Source organism: Lygodium microphyllum, chromosome 4 (assembly GCF_053477565.2).
Source record: "Lygodium microphyllum isolate KBCC chromosome 4, Lygodium_microphyllum_v1.1.10, whole genome shotgun sequence".
Taxonomy (NCBI): Eukaryota; Viridiplantae; Streptophyta; class Polypodiopsida; order Schizaeales; family Lygodiaceae; genus Lygodium; species Lygodium microphyllum.
In genome coordinates, this window is record NC_141138.1 from 146,754,499 (window position 1) to 146,779,907 (window position 25,409).

Genomic DNA, 25,409 nt, shown 5'->3' on the forward strand with positions numbered 1-25,409 from the left:
GTTGGGTGAGGCTTTCAGCATGCAAGTGACACACCAAAACCTTTGCTAACTTGCCCATCAACTTTGATACCCTGTCGCGACTTGGCCACTCTAAATTGAAGGGGTCTAGTGGAGAGAGAGAGAGAGAGAGTGTGTGTGTGTGTGTGCATGTGGGGGGGGGGGGGAATAGACCTCTCTCCAAAAATGTGAGGCATTGAATGGATACACCAAGTAGGATTCAACAGGTTGCAGGTAGTGGATAAACACTATCCTGTGTTCCCCCCGTCACCACTCGTTTGCCCTTTGATGGCTGCCGCCCACCATAGTCCACATGGCCATGCTAATCTTCTTTGTATCTTTCCACTTTTGTGAGATGAGAGAACCATGTATGATGTGCATATTAATAGTGAGCCTGGAAAATAATAACAACAAAACAAAAGGGAGCCCTTCAAAGGATTCTTTTTGAACAGTTATTTCCAAAGCAAAAAAGAAAAGAAAAGAAATAGCTGAATCGGCAAAATTGGCAGGCTTTGATTGATCGAACACTTGTCGAGAAAGCGGCCGCACATGCCCATGAGCGAACAGACAGGACTAGTAGGATAGAAAAAAAAGAGGCATCGAGACTCGAGAGAGAGTGAGAGATATATAGAAGGAGAGAGAGAGAGAGAGAGCGCGAGAGAGTGAAAACCCAATGGCCTGGCACGATGCCGGGCGATGCCCCACTCCATGAAAAAGGCCAGACGAGTACAGCAAGACGGCGAGCTTTGGCATTGCTGGCATAAACGATCTGCGAGCTCGGCCATCGTCGTTGTTCTCGAGGATACACACGAGTCTCATCCCCTGATCATTGAGCAAGAACCGCTGAAAATCGCTTCAATCTCCTGTAATGGATTGCTTCTGGACAAAGAAGAGACAGACATCGCTTCCCCTCAGAAGATTGCCCTTTCATCCTTACAAAAGGGGACACTGTTCCACGAGTATGCTTTTTGATCCTGTCCTCCTGCTTGCTTGTTTTTTCGATTAGTTTGCCATACAATTTTGATATCGTGTCTCGGATTCCTTTTCGCGGCAGAGCTTCATCTGCCATTTCAGTAGTGGGCAGAGGAGAATGCTCGTATTTGGAATGAATTGGTGTCATTTTATTGGTGGCTCTAGATTCGCGAGGATCCTTGCTTGGACAGACTATACGTTGTCTTCAGAACAGTGCATAGAAAAGAGAATCACCATGCAACGACAATATTCTTTATGCTTCACTCTCTACAATGGCTTGAGCAGTGTGTCGGTATCATCAGTTTAGATTGCTTTTTTTTTGCAGCTTTCACCATCCAACTGCCACTTGCATCTAGGAAAACTGTAGGACACCTTCCTTCTTGCAGTGATTAACATGATAATTTTTTTGGAGCTGCACATTGAGGATCATGTCGTTTTTGTTTGACTTTACCTACCTACAGATGAGAGCAGCTATCACAATAACTGTTGGCAGTTATTTGGTTGCAAATGATGTTTTCTAGTCATAGTTTCTCATCCTCAGTGTTCAGTCTTCAAATACTTAATGGGCAGCTTTTGAATGACTCTAGTGTCTGGCTATAGTACTTTACCAAATCCTCTAATATTCGAAAAGCTGCCACTTTCTTTAAGGGAAATGCATTGTAGTGGTGGTCCACACTTCTAATGCAAGATAGAGCACTGTCAACATGGGTATAATTTAAGCAAAATTTTCCTTCAAATTGGTTGACAAGTACTTCTAAGGTGAATATTAGGCGTTGCATTTCCTTCTTCCCCTTTTGAATGTTCAAACTGAGAAACAACATCACGGCTTAATCCCATGTCATTGTATGAAGACGTCCTTGCTGTAATTGCTTAGTTGAATAGAATTTGCACATCAAAGCAAAGCTTTTGACCTTCAAGTAGGTGCCTTGGGTCCACCAATTCAAAGAGTTTGATGGTGTCTTGTCAATGGAACCATGAAACCAATCTTCCTTGGGGGAGAAGGGTGGCAATGACCTGATTTAACACTAATTACAGCAATCACTCAAATATTTACATAAACTGAAATGTAAATGTTACCACTTAATCTTGGACATTCAATAACTGATTGGCCCCAAAACCTGGCGCCCCTTGCAATGTTTCCTAAACTTATATTGCAAATAGATGGAGTACATTGAGATTCTTTAACTTTCTCTCCTAATCCAAATGCCTCTTGCTGTGACAAACAACCAGCAAGCCAATTTACCCCTTGGTTTGCTTGGGAAATTGGCCTTCACCGTGCTCCTTGTTGGGAGACAAATTCAGCCCCAAATTCAAGGTTAGCTGGCTGGCCTCTTGAATCTCGTGAAATTCTCCAATTTTAGTTGTTGAAATTCAAGTCCTAGGCTTGTAAATCTGAGCATACTTCCCAAGGTGGCCATCAAACCCTAATCCCTATTGTAAATTAGGGTCCACAATAGAGATTCTTCAAAATCCTTCAATTGTTAGAATTGCTTGAAATTGTTTAAGAAATTTGGGATTTGGAGAATATGAGAGAATGTTGAGGAGAGAGAATTTTGAGTTTCTTTGCTAGATAATGAGGAGTTGTGGCTTTGTTGGAATAAGCTATACAATAGTCATCTACAACTAGAAGCCCTCAATTTGCTTTTGCTTGGGTTGGATCCAACTATCATTGCTTGGGTTCCAACTATTGTTGCCTGGTTCGTATGGGCCTCAAATTGTTGTCACCTAGTTTTGGGGCTGATATTGATGGTTAGAAACCTCCTTGATCAGCTGCTGCCTACTCCAACAACCTTCTCCTTAGTAGGCTAGACTCAGAATGCTCTCTCTGTCTCTCTCTTTCTTCCACACCCCCCCCAAAAAGCCTCCAATCAGCCTCCTCTTACTTGCACGGGTAAGTTTTGCCAAGTGGCAGTCTCCTACTCTATTTTCCTATAATTTCAGCATTATTAAATTAATTTTCAGAACATTAAAATTTTATTAAAAAAAAAACTGACCAGTCAATAATTAATTTGGCTAAGTTAATTCATCACCCAAGTATTCTTGAGCACTCACTAGCCTTTGGACCGGCATTAATTAATTAATTAATTCATTAATGTCAAGTCCCTAGTGTTAGCACCGATACTTAATGGCTAGTAATGTTTGCTCTGAATCTTCAATGATTTGGTAACTGAAAACAAGGGGCAAATTGGGGGTTTTGGTTGCAATGTCTTCAGCAAGCAATTCTACATCCAAAATGACTGATTTTTTGCAAACCATTGCCACATTGATAAGCCCGCACACACCCCCCCCCCCCCCCAACATTGCAAGCAATCCTGATTGCACGCTGTTAAGACCCAACACAATATACAAAATGATCAATACATTTTCCCAAATAACCAAGCATACAATCATTACAACATATATTATCAATGTACAATTGTCCATACATGTTTCCAAGTAATTGAGCACACTACTATTACTCCATGAACTGACAATGTACAATTGTCCATACATGTTTCCAAGTAATTGAGCACATTGTTATTACTCCATGAACGCAATGTACAACTGTGCAAGATGGTAGTCACTGTACCATTAAACAACCTATCACAACAAGATATCCCCATGGCTATCAAAGTGGTACTCATTGCAGTAGTGAATGACCAAGCACAGCTGTAGAAACACATGTATCTGCCACACTTATCATAGTAAGTCTCAAAGATCATTGTCTACTAAGGCAAAAGGGTACAACAGACCCAATAGCTTCATTCCGATATGCAAATTCCTTATAAAAGCATCCATCTCTTGTCTCAAAGTCAGCCAAGTCTTAATTGCTTTCTCCGTAGCATCAATACATTAATGTTGTGGTGTAGGATGTTGTTTTCCCATTTGGTATGCTTTATAGATATCCTTGGATAGTTTTAGGTTTGGAAGGCCTTCAACCATTTATTGGCAAGGCAACTTATAAAGAGAGTCATACACAAGGTGTCCAGTGGAAGGGCCAAAGGCACTCCTCATTTGTAAGATTCCTAGTGACAACTAGGCCATAAAGTGTATGGAATTTGAAGCCCTCAGCTATTGGCTGGGATAGAAATTGTGATATTAGATAGAGGCCATTAGGCTATATGCCACCAAGAGCAATCACTAAACCAGTCTTGGCATCAAGTACCTTGACTGCGGTCATTGTGTAAAGAAAACTACTCTCCCTAAGTAACAAAGTTGATAGATTGATAAAAGATTCACTTGAAGCTAGGGGACAAAGTATATATCATCCAATGGAGCGAGATTTGGGCCTTTGTTAGTGTCAAATACGATGGAATCAATATAAAGTGCTGCTAGGGTTTGCATTGAGAAAACACAAAATGTATGAACACAATTGACACAATAAATGCAAAAACACAAAACACAAATAGAGAAGAATGAGAACTTTGAAGTGAATGAATCAATGTTGTAAATGAATGAGGGAATGTATAGATGCTTAGAGGCAAAGCAATGGGAGTAGTTGGAGGGTGACGTCCATTGGAGATGAATCGTAAGGGTTGCAAGTATTAAATTAGAGCTGAGATGATGTGGAAAGTGAAAGAAGAGCAGGCTAGAAATCAAAATGCAGCAATCTAGAGGCTGAATCTAGCAAATGGAGCAGTGTAACCACCTAAAGATGACATCAACTGATCTCACTGGCAGCAATAGGAGGCTGGTGGATTGCTGCAGAAGGTAAAGTAGATGATGTCGTGGCTTGTACTATAGTAAATGCAACAAACAAGTTTTGGAAGCGGCTAATCAGTAGGGCGGCTTGCCTGATTTGCAAATAATGTAGTTTGGGAGCTATAGGATGCTTGCGAGTAGCAAGTTGTAGAGGGCAACAACAGTGAATAGGGCACCATAGGCTAGAGGGTGACATGGCATCAGGCACTAGGGCTGGACCGCCACTAAATGGGGAGCTGATGGCTGAAAACCTACAAAAAAAGAATGAACCGAGTGGCTAGACAACCTCCTGTATATAGATGTGGGTCCTCCCAAAATTAGGGTTTTGGCCTATGAGACACAAAAATTTTGGTAATCTTTGAGTTTTGGGGCTGTTTTAATGAGCTAATGAAAATTTAATGTGTAATGTATCTTTTTTAGCATAACACCCCCTCTCAGACCCAAAACTAGAACCAAGAAAGGATTGCAAGCATAGCTTAGCTTGTAATATCTTGAAGTTGTGAGTGTGTGTAACAGAAGAGAAACATGAACACACACACACACACACACACACACACACACACACACACAGAGGGAGGGAGAGAGCAAAAGATGAAGGAAGAATATTGCATTGACTGACGAAGAATGTTGATACAATGGGAATGGATTGATCAATCCCTGCACGTGGCTGAAAGCATTTGTGAGGGTACTAGATCAGGCTGATGACGATGGCAACACCAAGCACGGAGAGTCGGAGTGTGCACCTACAAAATGGAAGATTGAAGATTGAAGAGTGTGTGCGCGCGCGCCAAGTGGGGGATGCGGCTATAAATAGCCAAAACACCAAAAGTCTGGCCGACCTACTCTTGTAGGGTGCCATAAATGCTGGTCATTGAAGAGAAAAATGCTAGAAAAATAGGGGAGACCCCAGTAAAATTCCAAATGACAATGACAATGAGGTGTTGGCAGATTGTGGAAAGCAAAAACTAGCGTAGGAATGCACACATGAAGGCTGATAAATAAAGAAAATGCACCTAAACTGCCAGAGTCCCTATGTCTCCATCAGACTCTAACAGGAGCTCACAACTAGGAAATGACAGATTGATAAGACTAACTTAGGCATGCTAATGCCCCCTCGTAGATTGTGGGAGTGTTTGAAGACCCAACAACCTCATGTGATGAAGCATAGATGGCTTGGGCAAAGGCTTTGTAGAGAGATTTGCTGCATTGTTCTCCGTGGGATAGTAGGCCACTGCTAACTTGGAATCCAGGATTTGCTCGCGAACATAGTGATATTGAACCTCAATGTGCTTCATGCGAGCATGAAACATAGGGTTCTTTGCTAGAGCTAGAGCACTCAGGTTGTTGACACGTAGTTCCGTAGGTGTAGGTTCAGAAAAGCCAATCTCCCCCAACATATGGCAAAGCCAAACTGCCTCCATGGTGATAGAACATAATGCATGATACTCTGCCTTTGTAAAAGAAAGGACCATAGTAGGTTGCTTGTTGCTCCTCCACGAGATAACTCCCGATCCAAGGGAGAAGGCATAACCTGTAGTGGGCCGTCGTGAATCCACTGCACCTGCCCAGTCAGAATCACTTCAATCAGAGAGAGGAATCCCCCGATGATCGCGTAGGATCAAGTCCCCTGTAAATAATGAAGGTGCAAGGTTGCTCTCCAATGCTCTTGAGTGGGAGTCTTGAAGAAAAAAGACAACAAGGCCATAACAAAAGAAATATCCATGCGAGCGTGAATGAGCTAGATGAGGGAGGCAACAAGATATAAGAGGAGCTTTGGTTGCCAAAAGCTTGGACTTTGAATCCATGGGAAAAGAAATAGGTTGGCAATCGGCCATATCGAACTTCGAGAAGTTCGGTTATGTACCTGTGCTGCGAAACTATGCCATTTGATAGATCTTCAAGCTAAGAAAGAAATGTAGGATCCCAAGGTCCATCATGTCAACTCCTGTCACAAAATCTCCTAAGTACGATCAACCTATTGGGTTTTCTTACTTACGCCTCACTTACGCCTACTCACATAGGAGTGTCGGTGATCAATAGGACACTGGGGCATTTTTTACTCTCGGTATGAGAGGTTTTTTCCCCCTAAACTTATTGTCTTATTTTGTATGTGCTTACGCCACACACTTGCGGGCACTTATCGTGTTCGGGTGTGAACACCCCTTACAACCCTAAGGTTTAAGGGCTGTACTTTGTACTTTCAGATTACACTCTTTCAGTCTATTGCATTAGGTGTCGTGCTTCACTCTCACACTGTCTACTGATTTCTGTGCCGAGCTTCGATCCTATCCGGATCTCACATTTGGTATCAGAGCATTGGCTGTGTTTAGCTCAGCTCAGGTTCTGAACAGCTCCACTCAGCCTCCAAGAGCTTCTTGCTCAGTCCAAGCTTTAGCTTCTCAGCTCAACAGCAGGGTCCAGCCTCAACCTTCAGAAAAAGATGCCCTGCCCCTCTGCTTTGCATAGCTGCGCCCTGTCCTACAGCAACTCGACGTGCGTCTTGTTCTGCAGCAGCTCAACCTACTCCCTAGAGCTACCCTGCATTTCGCCAATCCACTTGGGAGCTTGCCCACCAGGCTGCTGCCTGCGTCGTCCCTGTTTTGGCCACGCCTGCCCTTTGGCAATGACATCCAGTACCTTTCCCCGACATTGCCCTGCAAGCCTTCAGCCACCTGCGTCAGGGAACGGCGCCCTTGCACCGCCTGTTGTTCGAAAACGCAGCCTGCACTTGAGAGAAATGTGTCCATCCGCCCTTGACGATGCCTACAGCCACTAAGCCCGCTTGCACCTCCTAACGATGCCTGCAGCCACCAACCCCACCTGCATCTCCTGACGACGCTTGCAGCCACCAAGCCCGCTTGCACCTCCTCCAGCGCTTGCACCTGTACCTGGTTGGCTGCAATTCCAAGGTATTTAAATTAAAAAAAAAAACCTTTTCACTCCAGAATACATCTGTGGACAAGAGGACTTCAGGTACTCATTCAGGACATGTGTCAGAGACACATTTGATGCAAAATTTCTGAGCAAAATTATCAGACATTTTGAGGCTTTTGTGTTCTTTGAGGACATTAGCACATGTACTGCAGTTTCAGTCATTGATAGACTGTTTTGGACAAATTTGGGGCAAGAAATTTTGGGGATTTTGTTGGTACAGGGTTGCTGAACATTGAATGCACCTTGGATTGCGTGCATCACATATAGTTTTGACAGAGTGCACCTCAGTGTACTAATTGTAGAAAGTAATTTCTTGGATTTTTTGGAAATTTTGAGATTTCCAGTTTCATCCAGCATGGACATTGCTCTTTTTTTCTTTTGGTAATTGATTATCGTGGCAAATCAGGAAGGAGATGCCTTTACCTATGTATCCAAGGAGGATAGATTGGATGGAAACAACTACTCACTTTGGTCCTTCATGATGAAGAATGTGCTTGTGGCAAAAAATCTTTGGGATTATGTCAATGGAGAAGAAGTTAGGCCTGGAGTTGTGGCTCCAGCTACTCCTCCTCCAAGAGGACGTGCACAGCGGGCACCTCAGCCTGCTCCACTTCAGCCACTTTCCCAAAGATCAGCAGCTCAAAAAGCATGGGATACATGGGATGCGCAGGCTTTGTTGCTGATTGCATTGGCAGTTCAGTGGTCAATAATCCCCCATATTCGTTTAGTAGCTTCTTCACGAGAAGCTTGGCTAACTTTGGAGCAGATGTTTGCAGGCAAGAATGAGACTCACATCTCTTTCTTAAAGAAAGAGCTAGAGACATTGAAAATGGATGAAGGTGATTCTATTCAGGATCACTTGAACAAAATTCAGGACTTGCATGAGCAACTCATGAATGTTGGTGAGTACTATTCGGATGCACAGATGATATCTACCACTTTGAACTCATTGCCTCCTTCGTACTTGGCTTTTCATACGGCCTTAAACCTCACCATAAGAATTGCCGCACAACTAATTACTGTTCTTCAGTTAGTCAATTTACTTCTAGAGGAGAAGCAAACAAGAAGAAATAGTGGTGTGGATGCCATAGCCTTTGAGCAGGCTTTTATGGCTAGAGAGAAAGGCAAAGGCAGCCAAGTAAAGAATGCTCTGCAGAGTTCTGGGACTTTTGGCACATCACAGGCAAGTAAAAAACAAGGGGGCACGCAAGCCAAAAAGGGCAAATGCCATTATTGCAAGAAGCCAGGCCACTACATCACTGAGTGCAGAAAGTGCATCGCCAAGGAGAAGAAGAAGGAATTAGGAATGTCTGTTTTTGATGCTTCTTCCACTGCTACTGAGTTTGTGTCCTTTGTTGCAGACATGGACTATTGTTTTTACACATGCAATTATGAATTTAGCATTTAGCTCTATTGAGGATGCAGACACTTGGTTTTTTGACAATGGTGGTTCTAGGCATATTACATCTCGCAGAGATTTATTTGCTTCTGTTTGTGTAGCTCCAGTTGGCAAGTTTGTACAGTGTGCCAATAATGCATCATACCCTGTTAGAGGTATTGGGGAAATTGTGCTTACAGCCATTGATGGCTCTATTCTCTGCCTACAGGATGCTTTGTTTGTGCCACGCATAAAGAAGAATCTGCTCTCTATTTCTTCTTTGGCACGTTGTGGATTGTAGGTCACATTTGATGATGACAGATGCATGGTGAGAGACAAAGAACACATGACTTTGGTCTTGACAGGCACTTTATGTCATGGGTTATATGAGTCGGATGCTATTTCAGTTGATCAGTCAGTGTACTTGGCATCCACTCTTACTCCTGCTATGTTACAGGCAGAGTTATGGCATGCTAGGATGGGGCATGTGAACTTTGGTAGCTTGATGCTCTTGCAGCGTACGCAGATGCTAGATGGATCACCTCTACTGGAGAGACCTCTTGAGCACTTGTGCGAAGGATGTATTTTGGAAAAAATGCATTGTTTTTCGTATCTCCGTGATGTTGTTTTTAGAGCAACAGCCAGGTTGCAGCTAGTGCATTTAGATATATGTGGGCTTATGTAGACAAAGTCATGGGGAGGATATTACTATTTTGTGACTTTTATTGATAACTTTACTCAATTTTGTTGGATCTACTCTTTGGTCAAAAAGTCAGAAGTGTATGATGCATTCTTGGCTTTTATTGCACTTGTTGAAAACTAGTCTGGTTGTAAAATTAAGACTCTCCATTCGAACCGAGGGGGGGAATACATGTCCTCTATGCTGAATTCATTTTTGAAGGAGAAGGGCATTGTCCATCAGTACACTACTGCTTATACTCTACAATAGAATGGGGTTGCAGAGAGGAAGAATCAGTCACTCATGGAGATGGCTAGATGTATGCTGAAAGCAAAGAGCTTGCCACATAGTTTTTGGATGGAAGCCGTCATGTGTGCTTGCCATGTTCTGAACAGATGTCCCACCAAAGCATTGAAGAAAATTACACCTTTTGAGGCTTGGAACAGTCGGAAACTTTCTGTTGGACACTTTCGTACCTTTGGGTGCCTTGCATATGCACTCATTCAACAGGTACTCAGAAAAAAGTTGGATAACAAGGCTGTCAAATGCATTTTTGTGGGATATAGTAGTGAGAGCAAAGGCTACAGACTCTATGATCCTGTCTCTAAAAAGGTGTTTATCAGTAGGGATGTACTACTTGATGAAAAATCAGAATTGTCCTTGGCTAGGGTTTGGACACATATCAGGCTGCCCGTGATGTATTTGAAGGGCTGCTGCCCATTACATTTGGTGATTCAGCTGGAGTTTCAGCAAGTGAACTCAATGTTCAACCAATTGCACCTTTGGAAAATGCAGAAAATCAGCCATTGGCTGATCTGAATATTCAGCAAAGTGCTGAAATTGAAATTCAGCAAGAGCTTATGCACAGTCAAGAGGCAAGACAAATGCCTAGATAGTATTTACAGGCTATGAAAGATAGTCATCTGGATGCACCCATGACTGGTTGTACTAGAAGGCAAGCTCGTATGCATGATACTGCGCACATACCATGGAGTTTGTTATGGCAGCAAGCACCCTTGATGATGAGGAGCCTGAATGTTTTGAGGATGCACAACAGAGTGTGCATTGGATGGCAGCAATGCAAGATGAATTGGATTCTATCACTAAGAATCAAACATGGGATTTGGTGTCTTTGCCCTTTGGGAAAAAAGCCATTGGAACAAAATGGGTCTACAAGCTGAAACGGAATGCAAATGGATCCATTGACAAATATAAGGCAAGGCTTGTAGCTAAAGGCTATGCACAGAAAAAAGGCATTGACTACGAGGAGACATTTGCTCCTACTTCTCGCATGACAACCATCAGGTATATGGTTGCTTTGGCTGCCCATTATGGATGGACTGTGCATTAGTTGGATATTAAAACTGCATTTTTACATGGGGAACTTCATGAGGAAGTATATGTACAACAGCCCATTGGTTTTGCAGTTGAGGGATCGGAACACTTGGTTTGCAAGGTGAAAAAAGCTTTATATGGTTTGAAACAAGCTCCTAGAGCTTGGTATGCAAAGATAGATGCTTTCTTGCTTAGCCAAGGATTCATAAACAGCTCATCCGAGTCTACCTTTTACGTATGTAAAGAGAGGGGATCAATGCTAATCATTTGTCTATATGTTGATGATCTCTTTCTTACAGGGACACATGTTGAACAGATTTTAGCATTCAAACAGAATTTGTAGCAAACTTTTGACATGTTAGACTTGGGGTCTTTGCATTATTACTTGGGCATTCAGTTCATACATGATGCTAGAGGTATTAGTTTATCACAGTCAAGATGCATTGGTAAACTTATTGAGAAGTTTGTCTTACAGGATTGCAAGCCAGTCTATACACCAATGGAACCTGGAGTGAAGCAATCATTACATGATGATAGTGATTTGTTTGATATACACACATATACTCTAGCAGTTGGATATCTTATTTACCTATGCAACACTAGGCCAGACATACAATTTGCAGTTTCAGCCCTAAGCAGATATATGCATCAGCCACACATGTCACATTGGCAAGCTGTTAAGCGTGTCTTCTGTTACTTGTAGGGTACTAGATCTCTTGGATTGCTTTATGCCAAGGGAGGACCACTGCAGTTACATGCTTACAGTGATTCTGATTGGGCTGGTGATTATGATTTACATCACTCCACTAGTGGCAATTGTTTCTTTCTTGGCTCGTCTTGCATATCTTGGCTTAGCAAGAAACAGTCCACTGTTGCCATATCGTCATGTGAAGTTGAATACAAGGCAGCTTTCACTACCACAATTGAATGCGTATGGATTAGACGCTTGCTAGCTGATCTGGATGTATCTGTTATGGAGCCTACTCCTTTGTTCGTTGACAGTCAGAGTGCCATTGCAGTGGCATGGAACCCAGTGTTTCATGCACGCACGAAACACATTGAGATACATTATCATTTTGTCAGAGAGAGGCTACATGCAGGTGATATCAGCCTTGTCTATTGTCCTACCACATGTAATGTGGTAGACATCTTTACCAAAGCTCTTCCTCGTGACAAGTTTGAAGCATTTTGCAATGCTTTAAATTTGATCTTCTTTGGTGGCGGAAGATCCTTGTACTCTTGATCACTCTTCACTCCAGGGGGGTTTGTTGGGTTTTCTCACTTACGCCTCACTTACGCCTACACTTACATAGGAGTGTCGGTGATCAGGACATTGGGGCATTTTTTACTCTCGGTATGAGAGGTTTTTTCCCCCCAAACTTATTGTCTTATTTCGCATGTGCTTATGTCACACACTTACGGGCACTTATCGTGTTCGGGTGTGTGCACCCCTTACAATCCTAAGGTTTAAGGGTTGTACTTTGTACTTTTAGATTACACTCTTTCAATCTATTGCATTGGGTGTCATGCTTTACTCTCACATTATCTACTAATTTCTGTGTTGAGCTTCGATCTTGTCTCGATCTCACACAACCTCTTGAGTAGAGCTTCCTGTAATGATAAGACCATCCACATACAAGATGAGCAAAACACACTACCTTGAAGTATAGGTTGGGGTCATGAGTTAATAGATGGAAGTGACTTTGTAGAAAGAAGCGATCAATCCTCTGGTACCAAGCACGAGGAGCTTGCTTCAGGCCATAGAGGGTCTTCCATAATTTGCAGATATGGTCCTCCTTCCCGTGCACAAGAAAACCTGGAGGTTGTGAAACATAAATCTCCTTCTCAAGAACACCATTTAAGAAGAGAGACTTGATGTCCATTTGATAAACAGGCCAGTGTTGGTGGGTTGCAAGAGCCAAGATAGCCTGAATAGTAGACATTCGAGCCGTAGGTGCAAAAGTCTCAAAATAGTCCAAACTTGTCCTTTGAGCAAAACCCTTGGCTACAAACAAGCCTAGCTTTGTGCTTGTCCAAGGAACCATTTGCAAGGTACTTGGTCTTATAGACACACTTCACATCTATCACCTTCCGCTTCAAGGGATGCGGAACCAACTCCTAAGTCAGATTATGCTTGATAGAATTGAGCTCCTCTTGTATGGCCTGATGCCAAATATCTTGTGCAAGAGCCTTCTCAATTGTAGCAGGCTCACTGGCGTGAAAAATCTGTGACATAAGAGCATAGTTCACACAAAGTGAACTACTCTGTTGGGCCTGTAAACAAGCTGATTTGCATGGACTTGTAGGAGTAGGAAAGTGAGAAACACCTAAATTGTGCATGAGCTCTCGGTACCAATGAGGAATTCAAATAGGTTCATCTTGTTGTGAGGGAGATTGAGTAGTCTCCGATACCTGTAATTCACCTATCTGTGGTAGGGACTTTCCCTCACCAAGGAAATGCAAATTCTCCTTATCTGAAGAAGGCTCCCCAACGGCTGATCAGCCCTAGATGACTTTGGAGGGGAGGTTGAAAGGGTGGAAGTATGCGATGAAGTAGTAGCCGCATCTATCAAAGGTAGTAGGGAAGTTGGAGTAGAGGGTGGAGAAGGAGGGGGAGGAGCCCAAGATGAAGGGGTGCTAAGAGGCATCTTGGAAGGAAGGAGAGAAATTGAGGGTGGGGGAGGGTCAGCTATTGAAAATAAAGAACCGCCTATAAGAGAACCATCAATAGGATTCTTGAAGGCCGCAGCCTCATCGAAGATCACATCCTTGCTTACCTCAAGCTTCCATGTCTGTGGGTTGTAGAGTCAATAGCCTTCGTTGTGGTAGTGCTGTAGCCCACGAAAATGAGCTTCCTAGACTCGAGTCAAGCTTGGTCTTCCTCTTCTTCTTGTCCACATGGACAAATGCATCACATCCAAAGATGTGGAAGTGAGACAGGGAGGGATTTTGACCAAAGAAAGCCTCATTGAGAGTCATGTCCTGTAATGTAGAAGTCGGGGAATGGTTGCAGATGTGAAGCGTAGTAGCTACCACCTCACCCCAATGGGTATGAGGTAGACCCCGATACTCCAACATTGATCAAGCCATCTCTAGCATGGTCCGGTTCGCATGCTCCACACCATGCTTTGAAGGTATGTTTGGATGGGTATACTCCACCCGAATGCTACGATCCCTGCAAAACTGAGAAAAGAGGAGGAGTAAACTCTGCACCATGATTTGCTCAGACGCTATGAACTTTGGAAGTAGTCTGTCTCCACAAACACCTTCCACTTGTAGAAATGGGAATATGCCTCCCTTTTGTACTCTAGAAAATAAGGTCACACATAACGATTGAAGTCGTCTATAATCAACATCAAATACTTGGCCTTCCCAAGGGAGGCCATGCTTATTGGTACGCAAAGGTTAGTATGAACCAACTCAAGCGGGGTAAAAGCCCTTCTAGTGGCAATTTGGGGATGAGGCTGCCTATGCTGCTTGCCACTCAAACAACTAGGGCACAATGTGTGAATAGGAGGTAAATCGAGAAGTCCTTTTTGAGAAACCACATCATTCTGTAGAGTTTCCCTTCATTCCTTTTTGGGTTTTAGTTTTCAGCCCCAAAAAGGATTTCTAGGATCTTTTGAGAGTGTCAAAGTGCCGTACAAGAGACTTCAATGGGCGAGGCTCAAGATAGTTCGTGCTTATATATACGGCACATCCCCTATTCTCAGCATTTCACCATAATCACTTCTACTTTCACTCACTTCGTGAGACCGTCATCGCTCTGTCCTCTCCTTCCACCTTCTCCATCCTTGTTGCCAAGTGCCAGTCTCGAGCTTCCTTGGGCTACGTTCATGGTGGTAGTTGCTTCTTCCTCTCCAGCTCGCGACCATCCTCTCATCGTGGCGACAACGCCTTGAGGGTGGATTTCTTGCGTTTGACATTTTCTGCCCTCCTCTCGTTGGCATCTACTGCCATCATCCAAGCCTCAAATTTTCAGTCTCTGTCCTTTGCATTTGCCGATTAGGAGGCTATATCCATTTGCATTTGCTGAATTTGGTGTCTCCAACATAGTTAATGACCTTCATCTCCACCCGGCGCTAGCATTTGGGCGGTTCTCTCATGTGTTCAGCAGCTCACACCCTCTAGCCATTTGCGTTTTGGTTTCTGGCTACTTTCTAGCCATCAGGCGTCACTCTTCCAGTTGGTGCTTCCATCTTCAGAGATTGCCTACATTTGCATTTTTTGGTTTCTTGCTCTTTCGTATTCTCTGGCGTCACCCCCCAACACAACTGGCGTCAATCTTTAGGTGTGCGTTTGTAGACTTAGAGGCTCCTCATTCTCTGACAATGGTCTCCCTGCTCTAGGTATCACCAGTCATCTTCCGTGAGTTTGTAGATTCAAAGGCTTCTTTGGCAGTCTCCTTGCTCCAGGGCATCCTTTGTGCTATGACACTCTTGTATCAGATTTACTTCATTATTTCATTTCATTCATTTGAGTTTCTCTTCTCTCCTCTTCTCAGTGTTTGTCATACACACTCTGTGTTCCTCCTTGCAAACCCTACTAACTTTTTGGTTGCCGAGTCATTTCTTGATAGTCTCTCCACCATCTTTTGCTGAGAAGCTTGTTGTATAGCGTCAAAATTTAGATGACCATAATGAGCATGCAAAGCAGCCCAAGCTCGTGGGAAGACATTGTGGCTAAGGCTGTGAGCGTGTAAAGCCCACCCTCTTGGGAGCATGTCCAAAGAATGACACTTGTAGAAGCATCCTCCATTGTTACTGCATCCTGGGTAAATATCACGTAGGTACCAAGCTTTCTAAGACCATGAGCAGATAAAAGGTTAAAACTTAAATCTGGTATATAGAGAACTATGGCCGAGGGAATGGAAACGGTAGAATTGTCACTAATGGTGATGGTGCCCCTTGTGGCACTTAGGTCCTGAAGCTAATCCTGTTTGTAGGTCATGTGAGAAGGCCCCATTGTCAATGAGTTAAGGCTTCTCTCGGGGGAAAGAAGCGAGAGCTGTATCCTCCTTGGCAAATACATGCATAAAGATAGACTTTGTCATTGGGGGGAAGCCTTCTTATCCTTCAAATCCTTCTCCTTTGGCTTCAAATGGGAGTACTTTTACCAACACTTGTCCTCGAGATGAGTGCCCTTCCCACAATGTGGGCATTTGGGCTTCTTCTCTTGCTCATCCTTCTTGTCCTTGGCCTGTGTCTTCTTCTTCTTCCCTCCACTTGCACTTGCAGTAAATGCCTTGGTGGTGTCAAAACCACTAGCCCCAACCTCTTTGAGTCACTTGTCATGCTCCAAGACAAGCGGTGAAAGCTCCTCTTGTAAGAGTGTCTCATGGGTCCTCGATGTGATAAGGCTAGTGTAGAAGACATTGAATGGAGAAGATGGCAGCCAAGTCAAAAGGATCATAGCCATATCTTTGGAGGATATCATTTGACCAAGAGAGGCAAGCTCACCCCTCATGTCCTCCATCTTCATGATGCGCTCCTTTAGAGAGGAGGAGTTATCAATTGAGCATCTGCAACTTCTCCTCAAGGGAAATCTTGTGGATAAATGTCTTATGCTGATACAAAGATACAAGCTTTTTCCACACTTCCATCACGGTCTTCAACCTATGAACACACACGAGGGCAAAATTCTACAAACTCATAAAGATAAAGGATCGGGCTCGAGAGTTGAGCCAATCCCACAAGGTTGCTGGTCCATAGAAGTCCCATTAGTTGAATCCTCCTTAGGACGGGGGATAGAATTAGAAACAAGAGCTCAAAGATCGAAGGTGTCAAGTATGCACTTCACCTTACACGACCACAATGAATAGTTGGAACCATCGAGTTTGTCTTATTTTGGTAATGGAGGTAAGATAGGCACCTGCACTGAGGGTATCAAGGACGACATCTTTAGTGAGGATGAAGCCTTCTGTGATACATGAATAGAAGGGGGACGTGTACGAACGGGGGACTCCTCTTGCTGACTATAATTGGGATAATCGCATCTTTGTTTAGAAGTGTGTCTAGAAAGAAGCTCCTCCTTTGAGTCATCAAAGCATGTGAATAGGTAAGACATCTTCAATCCTGCAATCATCCACAAAGCTATGTTTGCCAAAGAAAGGCTGTCACCTACCACTAGAAGAGGGTCGCATGCATCAGGAAGCTATCGCCTATAAAGCATAAATTTATGTTTGTTGCAAAACGTAGAATATAGGGGTCACCTTATGACTGGATATTGTCACCCAGTCTTCAGGATAAGTCGCCTGGTTGCAAGAAAGGTTGTCCTATTGAGTCACTGTGCTCCGAAGTACAGGAAAATAAGGATGGACTGCCCCACTACCTTTATATAACAAGCAAAATGATCCCACACTACTAGAATAAGTGCCTAGGGATTCCTAAGAGAGTGTGTGTGTGTGTGACAATCATATGGAGAATATGTGGAGAGAGAGAGAAGATAAGTAAGCAAGCAAGACAAGCAAAACCAACATGCAAGCATAGGGAAAGAGTGCCTTCAGAGATTGCCATGTGCAATGTCATGATTATGATGGATCCAAAATTGACCACTCCAAGGATGAGTGAAAAGGGATAAATGCACATAGATGCATGTTTACATGAACATAATGTCGATGCATGGGTTAATGCAAAGGAGAATACAAATATTCATGCTCATGCAAAATGCGATGCAACGGTGCCACTAAATAGTGCTCTCGTAGAGGAATTGTTCACTTGCCCAGGTGCCCTTTTACAACCACGTTATCTTGACAGTGCGGATGAAGTTACAAAACATAATACATAATAAATAAATGTTTGAAAGTAAAAAATTGTAAACATTATCACTGTTACTATTAAGAGAAGGAAACCGCTCCCTCTCAAATTGAAAGAAGTAAGAGGGAAGCGCTTTCTCCTCGTCAATTTGAAGAAGTAGAGGAGGGTGTATCTAAGCTGATCCGTGGTAGAAGATACCGGAGAATTGGCCAGTTGACCACCTTGGTTAAAATATCTACAAAATTGTTGCTTGATGGTACAAACTCTAGGTGAATGGGGCCTAGCTCAACCTGCCCTTTGGTGAAATGGTAGTGAATTGCCACGTGCCATGTTTGAGGGGAGATGATAGGATTGCCCACAAGGGCAATGGCACTCTGGTTGTCGTAGTAGACAACTCTAGGCGACTCGCAAGGGAATTGAAGTGTAGCCAACAAGTTCCTCAGATAGATGGTCTCTGTAGTGCCATTGAAGAGAGCCTGATACTCCATCTCGGCTGTGGAAGCCGCCATCGTCTCCTCCTGCCTATAGCTGGCCCAAGAGATGGGTGTCGTGCCCAAGGTGTAGAGGTAGACTCCATGAGAATGTCGGGTGTCAAGATCTCCCACCCAGTTAGAATCAGTGTATCTTTGCAAGCATAAACCATGACCATAAGTTAGTTCAAAATTATAGGTACACCTTAAATATCTTAACACACGAAGACAAGCAATCCAATGAGACCTTCTAGGTGCATTGAAATACTGACTAAGCAAACAAACTAAGAATGCAGGATCTAGTCTAGTATGAATTAACCAGAGTAATTTTCCTACAACAAAACGATAGGTATGAGCATCGAAAGGTTGACCGAGGTATCCTTCTGCAGATGGATAGTGGGATCTAGAGAATAGCCCACAAAAATCAAGAGAACAACTGGAGGGGTGAGCTTTCTTATCTTGTTATTAGGGTTGAGGATGTATATTGAAGTGTTAATAACCTCGACCCAAAGGCGCTTAGGGAGCTCTACTACAAACAGCATAGAGCGTGCGCCATATTCAGGACAATCCGGTTCCTATGCACTACGACTCCATTCTGTGCAGGGGAGTTGGTAGAGGTGAGTTGGCATGCAATGCCTTGGTCTTGTAGAAGCTCAGAAAACTAGTGGAAGGTAAACTCGCCACCAGAATCACTCCTCATAGTATCCACATGACGACTAGTCTAGCTATGAACCAGTAGCATCCAAGCACTGAAATAAGTAAATGCATTGGACTCGTGCTTGAGGAAGTATACCCACGAAGATCTACATGAATGAGCCTAAGAGGTTCCGTAGCTCGAGTGATAGACTGTTGAGGAAAGGGTGTACGATGCTGCTTACCTAGCTAACATGCTTTACAGACCTCTCGAGATAATTTTAGGCGTGGAAGGCCCTCAACTATCCCTTGATGCGACAACGAGAGTCATAGCCAAGATGTCCTAAGCAAAAATGCCAAAGACGCTTAGAGTCTGTGCGCTCTTGTGTAGTGGCCAAAGCCTGGAAGCAATGGAACTCAAATCATCGGCAGTCGGCTTGGTAAGAAAGTGGGTCATGTGGTAAAGGCCATTAGGCTGTGCCTTGCTGCAAGCACTCACTAAACCAATCAGAGAGTCTAGGACCTGGACTGTGGTCGCTGTGAAAAAAACTGCTCGCTCCAACTAGCAAAGTTGCTGAATGAACAAGTTTACTCGAAGTTGGGGGAGATGATAGACATCATCCAGCGAAGTGAGATCTGGACCCTATTCAGTGGGAAAATTGACGCGTCCCCTCTAGGGGTCATGTGATGGGTAGCTCCCTTGTCCACAAGCCAAACATGTACTGACATGCTTGGTTGTGAGGAGTGGGCCTTTGTAGGCACCTCATCAGGAGGAGGCAACTTGTAGATGTGAATGAGATTGGTTTGATGTCTCTAAGGAGACAATGTGGGTCTTTGTAGACCAATCAGATAAACCCTTTGGCGTTGAGTAGTTCACCGATTGTGATAATAGACCGGTGTAGCAATGTGGGTTTCGGCCTCTCCGTTGGCCCTGCTGAGGATTGCCACCACCTTGCTTCCCTTGTTGGGGATTACCTGATTGGGGTGTGGGCTTCTGATTCTTGGATTTGGGCTGTGTGCCTCGTACCTTAGATAGACACTCCTCGTTATAATGACTAGCCGTTTGATAATGTTGACAATACCTATTCTTTTTAGGTACATTCTGCTATCCCGATTTAAGTGTGGACTGATTGTTTCCTTGGGATTCACTAGCCCTGTTTTGATTTTAATTTTGATTTGAGTCTTGAGTGCCCTTGCCCTGTTGCCCCCTTTGAGAGGATGCCTCAAGAGCCGCCTCTATCTAGGACAGGTTGTGAAATTGATCGAACAACCGTGCATAATGCAACAACTGACATTGTTGACACTCAAACACATAAAATGTGGGCATCTTAGGCTGTGAAATCAACTGCTGCACAAAACGGAAATATTTTCTTGGTAGCTTGTTAAGGAACAGGGTAACCTGATCGTTAGAGGACTTAGGAGCCCTAGTGGTTGAGAACTCGGCAAGGAGATACCGATACTCAGCCAACTTGACTTTCAAGTCATCCTTGTCGGCGATTTTGAAATTTGGAGCTCATGATCCAAATTGACGCTATGGGTCTTATCCTGAGCCACATAGTGGCCAGTCAAGTGTGCCCAATTGTTGAGAAACCCTTTACCCGTGTTTTTGCATTTTGTGTTTAGGGTTTGCAGCCCCAAAAAGGGGGCCCACCCTAGACAGACTGTGCCTATTTATAGGCCACTCTCTCACTCATTCTTTATGGCTGATTCATTCAGTCCGTCACCTCCTCTCTAGTCTCTCGACTACCCTCACACCCCTTTAGGACATTGCGGTTCGTGGTTCGTGGTTCGTGGCTGTCTTCATCATCTTTCTTATGCTACGGCACCCTTGTTCCCTTGTATCACATTCACTCCATGATTCAGAACTTCATCATTCCATTCATTAGAGTTTCTTCTCTCTTCTCTTCTCTTCTCCATGTTTGCCGAGTTCACTTCATGTTCCTCCCCGCAAACCCTATTGTCTCGCTAGTACGTCATCTTTTGACATGGTATCAGAGTTGGATCTGCTCAAATACCGGCAAATATCCTCCACTCTAGTGACGGCAAAGACTGGTGGCGGGTTTGGCATCCACTTCTCTTCTTCTTCCGCTGCATCAAAAGCTCGTTTTTGTAGGTTTTAGGTGTTTTCAGCTTGCTGCTCACACCCCTTTCGTGGAGGACATCGCAGTCTCAACTGTCCCTTGCTGTCATCTATAGTTTGGCGCTTGTTTCTAGCCTTTCACTCGAAGTTTGCAGCTGTTTACAGCAAAGCGGCTGTTGCTGATCACTCTTCATTCAGAAAACAATCTCATTTTTGCAGATTTTAGGTATTTCAGCTTCGTAGTTTGCAGCTGTTTACAGCAAAGCGACTGTTGCTGATCACTCTTCATTTAGAAAACAATCTTGTTTTTGCAGATTTCAAGTATTTCAGCTTGTTGCTCATAGCTCGGACGCGGAGGGCATTGTGGTCCAAGCTGGCAATTGCTGTCTATAATAGTCTTGTGCCTATTTCTAGCCTATCACACACTGTTCGGAGCTGATTTCAGCATGTTGACTGCTACTATGCACCTCTTTGTGTTGGTAGCATCCTCCTCCCACTGGCAGCTTGCTTCTAGCCCTTGCATTGCCCTCCCACCCCTAGCGGACATTGTGGTTCGTGCTTCACACTGCCCTCACACCCCTTGAGGCGGACATTGCGGTTCCTGGTTCGTGGGCTGACCTCTTGCACCTCTTCCTTCTTTAGCAAGGCACATTAGTACCTATGGCTTCTTTACCAAGAGATGACCAGACTATTGGGTGCTTCTACTATGGCATCACCGGACACACCACCGATGCTTGCCGACTTTGACCTTTGCTCCCCACCCCCCCCGGAGTATATGCATCTTCCACCAGGCACTCCTCGTGCCACCTCTCCTTTCTAGGCCACAGAGATAGTTTTGCATTGGCTATCGGAGTACTATGCTCAAGACATTAAGACGCATCCGATGCGCATTAATTCCTTTCGAGCACAAGGATCGATTGGCACTACGATCTTCTGGAGATCGTCACAATGGCAACGACAGTCTTCTTCCACCTATTTTCGGGTACAGTGGCTACCACGGCCCACGGTTCTGCAGCCCGCTCCATCGAGAGAGAGTGATTGTTTGATACTGTCTCCTCATCAGTCCTTTCCTTTGAGAGACAGTGGCTGCTTGACTCCTTCCTTTTCTTCAGCTTCCCGGTTTGCTCCATTGAGAAGAAGCAACTGGTGCCCATTCATTGCTCAGACTGAGTCCCACCCTTCTCCACCCTCACCTACTTAGGTTCGAGAGGCCACCTCTAGGAGTTCTTCACCATCCCAGATACCTTCTTCGGCACGATCGGCGGCACTTCCTTTGTGCTCAGACATTTCAGAGTCCGTGATGTATGAGTTTTTGGATTCCCTATCTACCTTAGAGGGGGATTCAGAGGGGGCTGATCTTTCTTTGCCCTCCGAGGGGAATCTACATCTATTGCGACTTTAGAGGGGGCTCCTATTCCTCCAGTTTCAAAGGGAGTCCCCACCCACCGCTCAATCCTTCGCATACCTTGGCGTAGGCCTTTTACCTTCTTCTACCCTTGGATGGGGTGGCTTCCTTCCAGTGGTCATCTCACCTATTGATACCCAGGATCTTGAGGATCTACCTAGATTGGAGCCTTGGAGGTTCAGATGTGACTTGACGGCGAGGTCTTCGTATTCCTTCTTGCATGGATGCACGGAGTTGGTGGCTTCTCTCTCGAGGTTGAGTTTTGGGTTCTCCAGTTCACTCTGTCTACTGTTCTTTACTGCAGAGGTTACCTTTTAGGTGGAAATCTTGGATCTTAGGGATCCTCTACATCTTCTTCCTCCTCTTCTTCTTGCCTTTGTCACTTGGTTAGTATGGAGCCAACTCCTGAGATCGAGTATGGGCATATCCTTATGGTTCTCGGCACCACACAAAGTCGGACATTCCTTCTATGCATTGCATGTTTTCATCATCTTTGTACTAGGGCGCTTGGGCAAGTGAACAATTTCCTCACAAGGGACACTATTCAAGTGGCACTTGTTGCATGAGTATTCTTTAGCATGTAGCATTGCATCTCCATCTCACTCTTCTCTTGTTTCCCTTTTTGGGCCTAAGAGGGGGTGTTGAGAAACCCTTCACCCCCACAGTTTGCGTTTTTGCGTTTTGCATTTAGGGTTTGTGTTTAGGGTTTGCAGCCCCAAAAAGAGGTGCCACCCTAGACTGACTCTGCCTATTTATAGGCCACTCTCTCACTCATTCTTTACGGCTGATTCATTCAGTCCGTCACCTCCTCTCTCCAGCCTCTCCACTACCCTCACACCCCTTCAGGAGGACATTGCGGTTCGTGGTTTGTGGCTATCTTCATCATCTTCCTTGTGCTACGGAACCCTTGTTCCCTTGTATCACATTCACTCCATGATTTAGAACTTCATCATTCCATTCATCAAAGTTTCTTCTCTCTTCTCTTCTCTCCTCCATGTTTTCCAAGTTCACTCAGTGTTTCTCCTCGCAAACCCTACTGTCTCACTGGTACGTCATCTTTTGACACCAACCCTCACGGGATAAGTTGAAATGCTGAAGTTGAGAGTGAAACTCAGGCAACAAGCCCTGCATAAGTTGACAATAGCAGAGGCATTACGAGCCTTTCATGAGGGAACGACTTTGTATGGAACAAGGGCAGGATCAGGTTGGGATTCCAACCCTTGTAATAAATCCCATAGGTTCTGAGAGTTTAAGACATGCCTCATCAAATTTGACCAAGTGGTGTAGTTTGGCTTGTTGAAATGAGTCTTGTCATCAAATGCATGCTTGGTGGATGAGGAACTAGAACCATGAGGTGTCTGGGAAGATGGAGAAATGGGATAAGGTGGAGGATAAGATGGTTGTGGTGGTGGTGGATAAGAAGTAAGAGAGGGTGAAGATGGATAGGTAGAAATGGGCTGTTGATATCCAGTGAGTGCCGATTGCTGTGGAGGTATCGAAACGGACATAGGTCCATATGATACCGTAGGTATAGGTGGAGGCATTGGGACACGATAGCCTTGTCCAAATGTGGGTTGGGGCACTACATAATGATCAGATGGTTCACTAGGTAATGTCATAGAGGCCCTTGTTTGAATGTTGGGTTGGAGCACTACATAATGATCAGATGGTTCACTAGGTAATGCTATAGAGACAAATTGCGATACCAAACGATCCACACTTGAAGAATGCCCTGGAGGGGGAAAACTAGAAAGTGTGTGTGTGGGAGGATGAGCTCCCATCACAGGGACACCACCCGAATAAGAGGGAGGAGTTCTAAAGGGGCTGTGCCTAATGGAGGACCCCCCAGTGTGGGGTGTTGTAGAAACATAGATGCACTTACTGGAGGCTAAAAGGAATGTGTAGTGAAAGATGGAGGGATAGGTAGGAGCCTAAATGGATTTGTGGTGGATAGTGTTGTGGGAAACATCGTAGGTTCCTTTTGTCCATTAACTGCATTAGATGAAGATACACCTACTCCATATAAAATCATTTGAAGGAAAAGAAAGGATAGGAATACTTATAAGTTCTTCTTTTAGCTTCATACCTAGTTTTGAGTTCACAAAGAAATACCTGTCTTCCTCATTACTCATAAATCAAAGCTTGTTTTGAAGAGTCCCCTCTTGATGAGCATCTTCTGATCCAACAAAAAATACAGAATCAGTCGGCATAGAATGTGAAATAGTAAGGTTTGTATGTGGCATTGTAGAAAAGAAGTACTAGGAAAGTGATGTGTAATCCAATTATCCAAGCCAGGTTCCACTTGTGGATGACCAGTTCATAGTGGAGATTCCGAAGGTCTTGCAAGATTATTAGTTCTGTGCATCAAATGTAAAGGAGAAGCTTAGGCTTATCTTTAATCTCTTGTTGAGCCCTATGCATAAGGATGAGATCATACTTAGTGGCAGAAATTTGATATGGTTTGTGGACTCCATGGTAGTCCGATGGTTCTCCGCCCATCATAGCATCGAGAAACGTTAGAAACGTTTAGAAAGGAAACATCAGAAACATGTTTCGTAAGTTTCTTTCAAGAGGTGGTAAAATAAGAAACGCGGGTTTTTTTATATAGGGATTTTTAATAGTTTGATTGGGGAAAGAGGTTCTAAACCTCTATGAAACTCTCTCTTAAACAAAGAATGGCTAATTGAGCTTGAGTGATAATAGAGTCAATTGAGAATAATGCATTATACATTACATATCCATGATCCATTATTGACTTGTCACTTATGTCAAAGTTAGGTCTTTGGACAAGCTATACTATGGTTAAGAACTTAAACATGATTCATACATATTATATAAAGAAAATTGAAATTTACATGTAAATAGCCTATCTATAATATGGACTGAGTCAAGTTGCAACATCATGATTCTCATTTCAAAACAAACTGACAAAATGTCAAAATCGAGAATGAATCGTAATATATCATAAATAACTCATAAATGAGACTAAAGTCATATAATATTCAAATCTCAAGACAAGAATAGATACTAGATTGACAAAGTCCAATAACTAAACAAAATCACAAGAAAATAAGTCTCTCATCCAAAATA

General features: G+C 43.8%; 1 protein-coding gene across 3 annotated transcripts in view; it reads left to right on the plus strand.

The window, feature by feature from the left end:
• Positions 1 to 537: 537 nt before the first annotated feature.
• The window catches only part of LOC148037746 (uncharacterized), a 53,880-nt gene continuing 29,008 nt past the window's right edge, over positions 538 to 25,409 (plus strand). The window contains exons 1-2 of one of the 3 annotated variants that reach the window (XR_015690693.1): positions 538 to 956; positions 1,052 to 1,190. Coding sequence is in view for 2 of the 3 variants with exons in the window: in XM_087676706.1 (XP_087532832.1) it covers positions 694 to 956; positions 1,135 to 1,257 (386 nt within the window). In the remaining variant the exon portion in view is untranslated. Of the gene's footprint in view, positions 957 to 1,051; positions 1,258 to 25,409 lie in introns of those variants that run through there. The other 2 variants (XM_087676706.1, XM_087676708.1) reach the window with 2 other exon arrangements.